The 12,738-nt window shown below is 43.7% G+C and overlaps 2 protein-coding genes across 5 annotated transcripts in view; both read left to right on the top strand.

Annotated features, from left to right (window-relative positions):
* Positions 1 to 3,282, top strand: part of ryr1b (ryanodine receptor 1b (skeletal)) — a 69,219-nt gene extending 65,937 nt beyond the window's left edge. For all 4 annotated transcript variants that reach the window (XM_036536214.1, XM_036536213.1, XM_036536212.1 and 1 more), the window contains 5 exons: positions 315 to 471; positions 769 to 833; positions 1,003 to 1,103; positions 1,508 to 1,559; positions 1,861 to 3,282. In XM_036536214.1, the coding sequence (XP_036392107.1) occupies positions 315 to 471; positions 769 to 833; positions 1,003 to 1,103; positions 1,508 to 1,559; positions 1,861 to 1,956 (471 nt within the window). In that variant the 3' untranslated portion in view covers positions 1,957 to 3,282. The remainder of the gene's footprint in view (positions 1 to 314; positions 472 to 768; positions 834 to 1,002; positions 1,104 to 1,507; positions 1,560 to 1,860) is intronic.
* Positions 3,283 to 6,801: 3,519 nt separating this feature from the next.
* On the top strand, positions 6,802 to 12,637 carry LOC118783573 (galectin-4-like). The gene is made up of 9 exons (XM_036537503.1): positions 6,802 to 6,846; positions 7,512 to 7,600; positions 8,657 to 8,861; positions 9,185 to 9,298; positions 10,956 to 10,997; positions 11,143 to 11,172; positions 11,368 to 11,456; positions 11,885 to 12,050; positions 12,427 to 12,637. Exons 1-9 carry the CDS (start codon positions 6,802 to 6,804, stop codon positions 12,571 to 12,573), a joined length of 927 nt encoding a protein of 308 aa, XP_036393396.1. The 3' UTR covers positions 12,574 to 12,637.
* The last annotated feature ends 101 nt before the right edge of the window (positions 12,638 to 12,738 follow it).

Here is a 12,738-nt window from a genome sequence, read left to right as displayed (position 1 = left end):
GCGATAAAGAGAGACTTGCGGTGTGTGTGTCTGTATGTGTGGTCTGGTATTGTGTGATGTTCCACCTGTATCATGCTGTACCAATGACACCACTGTATTCATCTGTTACTTTAATGCAGGAGAAAAAAAGATTTAATTTCCATCCTTTTGCAGTGATGCTTCACATGAATTGGGTTTGGTCTCTCTACTGTACCTCTTCTGTGCAGCCAGCTCTGTTTTCCTCTGTGTAGGCTGCTCATGAACATGTGATTGTATGTGTGCAAGTGCTATAAATCAGTGTCTCCCTCTGTCCTTATTCCCGTTGTGTCCCTCAGTGTTATCTGTTCCACATGTACGTGGGAGTGCGTGCTGGTGGGGGTATAGGAGATGAGATAGAGGACCCTGCTGGAGACGAGTACGAGCTCTACCGTGTGGTCTTCGACATCACCTTCTTCTTCTTCGTCATTGTCATCCTGCTGGCCATCATCCAGGGTGAGACAGACACCTCTTACATGTTTTATACACACAGTATATGTGCAGTGGCTCAGTGCAAAGATTCTTGCCAAGCTGCCAAAGTGAACTGACCGATTAACCAGCAATGTCAAATGGTGGGATTCTGGTAAATATAAGTAAGTGTTTGTACACAAAATAGATTAGTGGATTGTTACAGAACAAGAAGCAGGCAACAGGGATTTATAAACTGAGGGATGTAAAATGGTACCTAGTGTCTGTGATTGACACCTGTCAAACCGCTGTCTGAGGTCTGATGTGGGCTTGTGTCACGTGCAGGTCTGATCATTGATGCGTTTGGAGAGCTGAGAGATCAGCAGGAGCAGGTCAGAGAGGACATGGAGGTACGGCACCTGTCTCTCCCTCTGGCACAGATTTAACCCCCTGCGCTGTCCTCCTCCCTGTGGCATGGGGTGTCAGCTGGATTGTGCATTTCTTTTTAATATCATGAGCTCTTAAACACACGCATGCATATTTCAGGTTGTTGTTTCGTTTTTCCTTCTTGTTCTACAGACTAAATGCTTCATCTGCGGAATTGGGAGCGACTATTTTGATACGACGCCGCATGGCTTCGAGACGCACACCCTGGAAGAGCATAACTTAGCCAACTACATGTGAGTGGCCGTGGCTGAGTGCAGAGCGTATGGGGGAGCAGTCAGTAAAGGTTGTATTACATTATCAGGCAGTCAGCAGTGAGATGTACGACATGCATGCTGACACCGTGTTGGATGTTTGCATCAGGCGACATTTATGGGTATCGTAGAGATTTAGTTTATCGGGCTGTTTGACTGGGAATGTTACTTAATGGCTTGTTTCATTTACTACTGTTGCGAAACGTATGATGTAGTTTAATCTGTGCTCTTTAACCTAACCTTTTGTATGGTTAGGCCATTCTGGAGAAGAGCTACTGCTAAATGATTGGATGTAATGTAAAATTATATATGGCATGAACGGTGACTTTCTTGTTCACTTTGTATGCCTGTTCTGACTGTGGTGTGTATTGATCTCTCCTCTGCAGGTTCTTCCTGATGTATTTAATCAATAAAGACGAAACGGAGCACACAGGACAGGTCAGTCTCCTGCTTTATCTTCCCATCTGTCTGTCCGTCTTACCTCTGTCTGTCAGCTTCAGCAGAGCTCCTTCTTATTTTGTTTATGCTCTTCCTTGTTTCTCCTCTTTATCAGTTGTTAGATGAGGTATCAGAGCAGCTTATTGAATATTATATTGAATTTGACCCAAATTTCCCCCTTTTAATCCCGTTCCTCTTTCTCTTCTCCTCACTGTCCCGTCGTCTCCTCGCTGTCCCATCCATCGGTTTTCGCCATCTTCCTCCTCCCTCTTCCTCCTCCTGTCTCATGTTCGTGCGTCAGGAGTCCTATGTTTGGAAGATGTACCAAGAGCGATGCTGGGACTTCTTCCCGGCCGGAGACTGTTTCAGGAAGCAGTATGAGGATCAGCTGGGTTAAGCCTGTGTGCCAGAGTGTGTGTGTGAGAGAGAGAGGGTGAGAGACAGAGAAAGAGAGGGATGAGCTGTACACATTCATTTGAGGGGCAATAGAACACTTGTTTGCGTGATTTCTCCTATCTCCCCTCTTGACATCACCCGCTCTGGCACACGAGCACGCTAGTACGCAAGCACTCACACACAGCCCCCAACTACCGTGAGTGACACCGATGTAAAATGTATGAGAGAGTGAATGAGACGATGTGAGAGAGAGCAATAGAGAGTTTGTACTTCTGTAAATACACTCCATGGCCTTCCTTTTGTGTGAGATGTTTTGAGGAATTGAGAGGAAAAACACTTGCGAGACCACCTGAACTCAGCTGATAACATGCGACCGCATGCAGAGACATACACACACAAATGCACACATGCACACACACTCACAAACACATTACAGTGCCTAAAACTGACATCAATACCACAATAACCTGATATTGAAAAGTGCTTCATTATTATATATGTTACTAGTATGATTATTATTACTGTTATTACTAGGTGTAGATTAGGCTAAGTGTTAGTGCTATTACAGTGAATGTTATTAATAACCTTATGATTAATACATTTGTTTATTTATCTCTCATTTGCGTTAATTGCTTTGCCAAAGTAAGCAAACATCTCTATTGCTGTGGTGTGTACTGTTACTACAAGATTGTTCCGTTACCTCATCTCACCCACTCCCTTGCAACCAAATTTACTCCTCTGTACAACTGGAGGGTGAAACAGTGGACAGGATTTTTAATACGGAGAAGGGACAAAGGACAAGGATTTTGCAGGCACCTGTGCACAGTGTAGAAGTGTGTACACTGAAGCGTAGTACTACACGCATACTCTAGATGGCAGACATACCCCCTTATTGCTATGGCTCTCTCTCTCTTTCTGTGATCAGTCACTCATGTCCCACTCAATTTCATAAGCATGTCTCTGTCGGCAATTACACGCGTTGGGTTATCATTACAGTGATGAACAGTGACAGAGGCAAAAGGCCCACTAGCACTCTAAAGTCTTATGTGTCTCTGCTTCTGCGCGATCCCGGAAACCAGAGGACGGTTTCTGTGGTGCAAACACACAACAGGATCAACTACATAAAGCAGAGTAATTCCAAATGTCAGCCTCAATATCCAATTTACTCCTCTCTTAACGAGACGACTCTATGTCAATATCCTTACTGCACTGCTAGTTTACTGTCATTTTTTTTATTTGTCACCAGAGCAAAGAGTCTTTATTTTTCAATGCATTGGTGAGAAATTATTGTATAGTTTGTGGCCACAGTATCATCTTTGAGCCCAACCAGGAAACAGGCTGAGCAGCAGCCTGATAAACAAAGTTTTATTTAAATTCTGAAAAACCTTCCTTTTTCTATAGAGCTTCTAATTAATATGATGCTCCAAGCTGCTGTTTCAGGTCGACATTTAGTGTCTACTTTTTTCTTTTTTTGTTGGTGGGTGGGGGGAGGTGAAAGTTAAAAACGATTAAAAATGAAGATATGTCCGGTTTGCAGTCAAAGGCAAAAAAAATGGCTTTTGTGGTTTCCGTAGTTTAGATTTTTATCATAGTTATTTATAGGAAATCTACGAGTCAAGTTAGTTAAAGCCATTGGTGAACTTTGGATCTCAAACATGTCCCCACTCCATCCAAAGCATCCAAAAGAAACACAAACCATGCTCACTCACACACATACCATGCACACATACGCACTCAACAAGTTGCGATTGGTTGTCTTCGTTCACATTAACTATGTGAGAGTGTGTTTGGCTGATGTGTGATACAGTGGGTCAGTAAGGGACTGCAAAGGGAATGGGACTTCAAATAGAACAAACTGATGTTTCTTGAGATCTGACTGTTTGCCATCTGACTGAAGCCTGTGTTTCAATACAAATTAAATAGATTGAAATATTTTAAACTCTTCCCTCTTCCCTCTCTTATTTTTGCCCTCACGTTTTTGTCTTAGTATCTGTGTTGCATTGCTGTTCGTATGTAGATTTGTGTGGTTGCTTGGTTAAAGCAGTCCTGAGACCAGTGTTGCTTATTAATTTTGGTTATGAATTAGCAATGATGTACCTCATCTCAAAACTCACCATGACATACAACCATTACAGTGCATCTTGAAATTTACTCCAGCCCAACTGATAATAGATAATTTCATGATCTAACCTTAGAGGGTTTGCATCGTTCATGCTTTCAGTGCACCCTACCTTAAAAAGTGGCAAAGGAGAATTGTTTAGCAACCTACTTTATTGTAACTGTCTACACCAATTCTACAGCTTCATTCAGACGGCCCATTATGACATCAAACGTGACAAGTCACACTGACCTGGCCCCTCCTGTCATTTTCCAGGAGTAGAGATAACGGTCTTACACCCTGTTGCCCTCATTCTTATTACTCCCACATTGCTGCCAGGGATGTGTACCTTACTATGTGATGGATAACCCTATTGACTGAATTTCAACTCCTGTCATAAATTTTTATGAACTTGTGAGTCGAAGTCCAGTGAAGCTTTTTTGGGACTGTACATGTAAGTTATAGAGGGAGCCACAGTGAGTGATAGGGAACACACAGGAGTGATGGCATACTTTTGACTGACGTCAGTGCCGGTATGTTTATTCTGTGATACTTGTTTTCGTGCAATGTTCATTTGTGTTTCCTGGGGAGTATGATTGCTAGAAAGGACTATCTTGGATGTTTCCTAGTATTAAATCTTTGAAATCTTTCAACTGATATTTCTGTGCATTACAGATAAAAAAACAAACATTACTGATGCCTCAGAACCTTTCCATCATATGACATCCACGATCCCCTAATTCATTATTGTCATCCCATCATACAGGCCTACCATATTCATTGTTAGCCATACTACCAGCAAGCAACACTCACACTCGACCTCAAATACCTGGTACAGCCATTCATTTCCTTGTGTCTCAAGACTTTGAAAATTGCCATAGTTACAATCCAGCTCCCAGCAACTGTTAGCTCTGTCTTTAAATCTTAATGTCACACCACAATTCAGATAGATGTGCACACTACAGCTGGCATTTGTAAAGGCTTTTTTTAGGCCCATGACAACACGTAAACATGGCTTTGCCCAGGAGCACAAGGCTTAATGGAAATTTGGTGAGGAGGGTGGCGGGCTAGTTGGCAGGCTTACTGTGTCTTTATGATGACAGACGTCTATGAAAACTATCTCTTGGCCCATCCAGATTGACTTTTTTTTTTAAATGTTCTGGAACATTTGACATTTATTTCGTCTTGTGTGAGCTGGCAGGGTCACACAGAGTAAAAAATAAATAAATAAATAAGACTAGTTGGCCGTGACCCAAAAAATTGCCTTCAACTTTAATTTAAAAGCTGACCTCATACAGTATGAGACATGTTGTTTTACTCATACTTTCCAAGGTGTTTCAGAATGATATTTGTAGTCCCTAATTTACAATTGTTAAATTGGTAAATGAGATACTATAAATAATTTTTATTTTAATTTCAACATGTCAATGCATGTCATTTTGTATTCAGATACATATTCCTATGATTTCTGAACATAGCAGGTCCAATAAAGCCTTGCTGTGTTTCATTAAATTGTTGAATTTTTCTTGGGAAATCTGAGAAGGATGGGCTTGGAGACTGCTGCAGTTGCCATGTGATGGCCAGACTTTGTTTATTGAGGGTGTTCTTAACATTCAGATTGTTGCTGCCTCACTCGTCTCATTCTGAATCACAGTAACTCAAACACACGCCCACACACACTCACCTAACTGAAAATGAAATAAATGATATCGCGAAACGCAGTCTCCAAGCTGATAAGCAGCATTCACATCGGCTCTGTCCTTCAGCCGCTTTTTCTGTCTCTCACTTGCGCTGTACACTTCCCCCTAAATCTCTTTCTCCCCTAACATCTTTACAGTACTCACTTTATGTTGCTGGGCACCCTGTCCCCATCCCTCCATACTGCCATCCACTTTCTCCATCTTCCCACCTTATGTCTTCATTCACCCATCTCTTCTTCACAAGAAAAATGCACTGCTCTCAACCTACACGGTATCAACAGTGAGCATTGCTCACATTTTCCTTTGCACTCTTCTCTTCCATTAATCTTGGCACTAGACGTTGGCATTCTGTTTGATAAGCTCTGCGGTACCTGGGCCTGTGCATGTGACTGATGGTGAAGTCAGTTTCAACAGCAGAATGAGTACCGCTTTGGAAGTGACAGGCAGCAAAGGACACCAATCCTATTACTGAGTGTGCTTATCTGCGCTTGGACAATATTCATCCAAATGAGATTTTTTTCGCGGCATAAGCTGGACACACTCATTGTACCACTGTACCATTTCACTGTACCATTATAGCCTCGGCCCTTATCTGTTTATTCCCACTTTACTCTTGTGGTTAATAGATTAGTGTGGCTCCTCTGTCCTTCACCTTATGGTTGCGTTCAAGAAAATACTCCACATACACACACACTCATGCTCACACACAAACATACAGACACACACACACACACACACACACACACACACACAAACTCACCTCACTTCCCCTTGGGGCGCTTTTGTTGGCCTGGACCACTCCTTGTCTCTTTCATTTGAAGGGAAAGGTAGAAATCGCCTGCTTGATAAGGCTGGAGGTGATAAGCGTGTGTACAGGTAGTGGGTCCGGAACCAGCCTCAGTTCCACCCCTCAGCCCCACCCCTCTCCCTGCCCACTGGGGGCTGTTCGCTGTATAAGGCTGGACATCCAGAAGCACCCCCGCTCTGCCAGCGTGTCTCTGTGGCCCACTGATTCTTCGTCCGTCTGTCCCCCAGTGTGAACTCCACCATGAATTTCATGCCTCCGCCAGGTTACCAGCCCATCTACAATCCCGTGAGTACTTCCTCTCTCATTCCCTGCAGTCAGTCTCTGCTTCCTGTCTTCTGCACACGCACTCCCAGCCTCTATCTTTCTGTGCCCTCTCTCCTGAGATCCATCCTTTTCTGCTCATATCTGTGGTGTATCATTATAATTCTCTTCTGTTAGATCAAATTCTCTATTATTTTTCTGTGCAGTATTAAGATACTTGATGAAGTTGTCAGAGAGCCGATAAAGACGTCATTTGCATTCTAAGACTCACAAACATGTTTTGGATTCTCTATAAATAAGAGACATCTAAGTATATGTACAACACGTAGGGTTTTTTATTCAGTTGCGCATATTGCAATAGACAATATTTGATATTGTTTGGCTAACCAACAGTTTAGTTTATGAAACTACTTCTACTTTGCATGTCCTTATCCATGTCCCCATTATCTCTGCCCTGTGCAACAGAGAAAAAAAGGTTGGTAATGTAAATTATGAAGAATTAAGACAAAGCTGTTCCAGCTGACACAGTGACCAGAGCAGTGTAAATATATTATGTGCATTTTTCCATGATGACTGAAGAGTTACTAAACGTGTTCTCACTGGTGTCATCTTAATAGTGAGCAGTGTGATATGCGTTTTGTTAATAACAGTAATTGTTTTACACCTCTTCCAAAATCTGTGTTGTGCAGTGCATTCCATATGTAGGGCCCATCTGTGGAGGCCTGAGGACAGGGATGTCTGTGTATGTCCAAGGACGGGTTCCCCATGAAATCACCAGGTGAGGAGACACCTGCTAGCCAGGGCATAGCACGGAATGGGGTAGACGAGAAATGTTGCCATGTCTTTCAATTTGTGGTTGGATTTAGCAACATTTGAAAACCTTGAGGACAATATGTGCTCAACTTCGTTTTCCCAAAATACTAGTACAGAAAATGGTAGTCATCACTGAAACTGCAGACTTCCAAGAAATGCACCGTATAATGTTGCATGACTTATCTTCAAGTCATATCCCCTTATAATTTTTAAAATTCTATTCTGGAGAGTAGGTTTTCCGGTGTGGAGAGTTGCTCACATTTCATGGGAGGGAGTGAACCGCCCTGGGAGAACCTGACCTCCTTATTTTACTCATTATGAGAGGGGGCCAGCTCTTGATTGTAGTTTAAAGGTGCCCCCCCCATACTCCAAGAGTCATTGCATCTGGTATCTATGAAACCAAACAGTTTCTTGTTGCCCCTGTAAATTCAAATCCTGAGCCAACGCCAGAACACAGTGGAGAAAGACGCTACTGTGGATTTATCAAAGCGTGACTCATATAAATTGAAAGGAGACCTGCTCAGAATGTGTACAGTGTGATTAGTGTAAAGATATATCTCATTAACACTCCCTAAGCAAGGAGGGGGCATGATATGGGGCTCTTGAGTGGTTTGCTGAGAGAACCATGGAGACACGAATGACACCTTTATTGACAGTTTCTTTATACCCCTCCCATATATAATTATTTTTTAATAGGAGAACATGTGGAGCAGATTAGTATAAGGGAGGGGTATCCTATCCTTGTTCCATAGGGCCACTATCTAAGATTATCAGAATAGGGGGGAGGGGTAATATTGGTTTAGTCAAGGTGGTACAAATGCTTAAGTGCTGGGGTGGAAACATGGTGGTGGATTGGAGGCCTCGAGGAACATGTGCCCTTAGTCTAATATTTATCTATTTATGTTACAACATACTCTGGGTGGGATATTTAAGGCTTGCAGGATGGCCTCTTGCATGATCTTGTTTGCTAGGAGGTTGCAGAAGATGCCAGATGACAGACACTCTCTATCGGCCCCCACAGGTTCCACATCAACCTGCAGTGTGGGGAGATGGAGGGCTGTGACATTGCCTTCCACTTCAATCCACGCTTTGATTTCTGGGACAAAGTGGTGTTCAACACCTTTCAGAATGGATGCTGGGAAGGGGAGGAGAAAATCCATGAGATGCCCTTCAGCAAGGGGGACACCTTCGAGCTGGTCATTGTTGTCAACTCAGAGGGCTACCAGGTCAGAGGGCCAGAGAGTACATGTGTGTGTGAATGTGTGTTTGTGTTTTTATGGATTTGTTCCTGCATGCATTCCAGTACTGTGAATATGTCCATGTGCAAGAACTTTATGTGTGTTTCTGTGTGGTTGTTGTGTGTATTTGTGTGTGTGGGGGGTCTCTATCCTATGTACCATGCCTCCATACTGAGGAGGAACTGGATGGTATTTAATGGGAGGAAGCTTGCTGTTTAATTGACAGATTGAATATTTGTGAGGAACAAAAAGACCTGAATGGCAACTTCCTATCCTGATGCAATCTTTTTCTTCTCTGTGGCTTCTCGCAGGTGAATGTGAATGGCCGTCAGTTCTACCTTTTCCAGCACCGCATGCCTGTGGAGCGAGTGTGTGCCCTGCAGATCGGAGGGGACATCATCGTTGAGACACTGAACATCATCGGGGTGAGAGGCAGCAGATTTCTCTCAGATAGCCTCTGTGCATATTCAGTGGTTTAGTGGTTTGTAACCATCACCTGTACCCTGACCCACAGTGTTTGACAGATAGATTTCCCAGTATACAGTGAGTTACTGAGGCTTGAAGACAGCCTTGATTATATTTAGTGTTTGCTCTTGACATTAAAGGGGTTGCTATTTTATGCATCAGACCAGAGCCAGTGATCCAGCCACTGTTTGTATGAGGAGCACACAAAGACAGACTGCACACAGACAGACTGTTGGGGTGTTCACCTGTCCATGCTTAACCTTTACTGACTGTGTGATTTTATATTAGGGGGGACAAGGAGGCATGCAGGGATATCCAGGAGGGATGGGGGTAAGTGTGGACACACTGGCCTCTCACTGCAACTCATGTACACACTCATAGACACACACAAACACTCAGATGTGCACACACCTCTGTGGAATGAGTCATCATTGTCTCATAACCAGTGACAAACCACATTATAATGAATATGTTACACACGTGTTGTCCCCAGTTTATAAGGTACTGTTGGACTCCATGTATCCTCTACCTGATGTAAGCAATGCTGGCAGTATTGATTGCTGTAAAATTGCATGTACTGTACCACTCTGTCTTAGGGCAAAATTTTAGCATTTTCTTGTCTTTTCTTCTCTCCTCGATCCTCTCCAGGGTGGATTCCCAGCAGGTGGAATGGGCGGGATGCCTGTGAGTTCCCTTCTTTTACCACTCTATTCACTACTGACCTCTGGAAACATCTGCTGGTTTCCCTGCTAACATTACATACTGTAGTCTGTATTCCTGTATTCCAGCTGCACCACATTGTAAAGAGCACGGGTGTTAAACATTTGGAATAGGGCCCTTCAGAGCTTAATGTGTGGCCCCTGAAGTGTTTGAAGGGGAAAAAGGCATATGTTACAAATTGTATTAATGCTGTGATTAAAACTGGTGCTGTTGGGTGTTGTGAAATGCACAATATTCTGTGACAGAGATGACATGGATGCTCTTAAGAGTGTAGTCTTCATGTTATCTCTTTCATCTCACTTAAAGCATAAAACCAGCAGTATTGCAATGTGTGTTCGGAAAATACGTCATTCTATCACGTCTGCTTTGTGCCAAGTATGAAACAGATTTCACAAAAAATGAGTGCATGGACAGATGACAGGTCTTGGTATAACAGATGGCACATGAAAGTGTTGACAACATTTTTACAGTGTACTCTGACAGTGCCACTGGTAGGTTCTGGATGGATCAGATTTGCCGCCCTGGGTATTGAGTGTACACTGAGCATCTCTCTGTCTCTCTTATAAAGGGTGGAATGCAAGGCTACCCAGGAGGGGGGATGGCTGGTGGGATGGGTGGCATGGGGGTAAGTCTGCTTTCTGACTCTGTGTGTGTGTGTGTGTGTGTGTGTGTGACCTGTCTCTGTGAAAGTATGAACAAATGGCAGTTATAGCAGCAGTGGGTTTTTGTAATAAAATTGTCTGCATGAATTTCTTCACAGGGAGGCATGCAAGGATACCCAGTGAGTTTCACATCAGACATACTGTACTGTCTCTAATGCTCTACTCATACAACCTGTGACTTTCCATCACTGCAAAGGCAAAGCTGCTGCAAAGTCTCTTCCTCTGTGCTTTGCAGGGTGGGGGAGGAGGAATGGGGTACCCAGGCGGAAACCTGCCGGTGAGTGATGCGATGGAAGGAGGGAGGGAGTGAGCGAGGGGTGAGGTAGTGAGAGGGTTGCAGGGATGGGCGTAAAGGGTACCAGGTAATGATCAGAATGATTCATACCATTTAAATTCAGCACATTTCATTTTATCCATTTCAGATGATGGGTGGAGAGCCAATCTACAACCCTGTGAGTAATGATCTCAAGAATTTTAAGGAGTGTGTGTGTGTGTGTGTGTGTGTGTGTGTGTGTGTGTGTGTGTGTATGTATGTATGAAAATAAGTGCATGTTGGATTGTAGGTGTATGCTACTGTACTTGTGTGAGTGTGTGTGTGTTCACACATGTGAGGGTGCAGCCTAACACTGGGTCTGTTGTGGGTTTAGTGCGTCCCTTACTCCAATATGATCCCTGGTGGGATGATGCTCAAAAGGACCATCATTATCAGAGGCATGGTGCCATATGGAGCCAACAGGTATGTCTCTTTCTTGTCTGTATCTGTCTCTTCCTTCTCCAGGGTGTTGTTCACTTAGTCACAGTCTCTCATTGTCCCAGGTGACACCATGAAGTTGAAAAATGTCTGCACAAACGTTACTTCACACTTGGCTGCAAAGAAATAGGAGTCTACCTATTTTTTCTAGATTTCTCTTTTTACAGGATGCAGAATGTTTTTGGTCAACAGATACTCTGATCAGGGTACCTTCCAGTTACTGCATTTGTTTCATTTTCCCCACTCATACAGCCATAATTTTACCAGACCTCCTTAAATACAGTTCAAACACCAATGCTGCAGTGACCATGCCACTCACCTGCCTAGTTTTTAAACACATTGCAATGCTATAAGTACACCTTTTCTTCACCAGTTACCGTATGAGATGATGGTTCTGTGTGCATATGCTACAGGTTTGCCATTAACTTCATGGCGAGTGGCTCCCGGGATATTGCCTTCCATTTTAACCCTCGGATAATGGAGGGGTTGGTGGTGCGAAACTGCTACATGGGTGGCAGCTGGGGTGAAGAAGACAGAGAGCTTAACTTCAACCCTTTTCAGGAGGGGCAGTACTTTGATGTGAGCGAACAAAACCTAACAGCTACCCAGTCCCTCTGCTACTCCCTGTGTCTTTCAGTGTTAGTTGGTAGCAGCGTATACAGTGTGTGTTAGAGTGTTAGCCTGTAGCAGTGTATATAGTGTGTGTTTAAGTCTGAGTCGGTAGCAGTGTGTACAGTGTGTGTTTCAGTGTTAGCCTGTCACATTGTATATAGTGCATGCATCAGTGTAAGCCTGTAGCAGAGTGTATACAGCATTCATTTCAGTTTTTGCCTGTAGCATCTGTTAGCGCAATGTCAAAAGTATAGTAGGAAAGTTTCTTAACTTTCTCACTCTCCCTCTTCCCCTCCCACTCACGTCTGTTTGCAATATCTCCCCCTCTCTCCCTCTTTGTCAGATCTCGGTGCGCTGTGGCAGCGAGAGGTTCAAGGTGTTTGTGAATGGGCAGCACGTGTGCGACTTCTACCACCGCTTCCAGCCCTTCACCCAGATCGACATGCTGGAGATAGAAGGGGATGTGCAGCTGTCCTACATTCACTTCTGAGGTCCTGCTCTGTCCTGCCCCCCTCCCCCCAGTGCTTACCTGATATGCAGAGAACCCAGCTTCACCCCCCTTTGTTTTACTACAATCTCTGTTTGTCATCTAGGCTCTGTTTAACTGTAGCCTGGGGTTGCACACCACAGTCTGATTATAAACATCATAGCCCAT

This window comes from Megalops cyprinoides, chromosome 9, assembly GCF_013368585.1.
Source record: "Megalops cyprinoides isolate fMegCyp1 chromosome 9, fMegCyp1.pri, whole genome shotgun sequence".
Classification (NCBI taxonomy): domain Eukaryota; kingdom Metazoa; phylum Chordata; class Actinopteri; order Elopiformes; family Megalopidae; genus Megalops; species Megalops cyprinoides.
The sequence above is the reverse complement of the archived record's forward strand: the minus strand, read 5'-3'. Positions and strand labels throughout refer to the sequence as shown.

Bases quoted from the DNA above. Each gene is read 5' to 3' on its own strand.
- LOC118783573 (XM_036537503.1), top strand. From the start codon at position 6,802: ATGAATTTCATGCCTCCGCCAGGTTACCAGCCCATCTACAATCCC. The intron at 7,601-8,656 runs GTGAGGAGACAC...CGGCCCCCACAG, and splicing joins GTTCCCCATGAAATCACCAG to GTTCCACATCAACCTGCAGT. The intron at 9,299-10,955 runs GTGAGAGGCAGC...TGTGCTTTGCAG, and splicing joins AGACACTGAACATCATCGGG to GGTGGGGGAGGAGGAATGGG.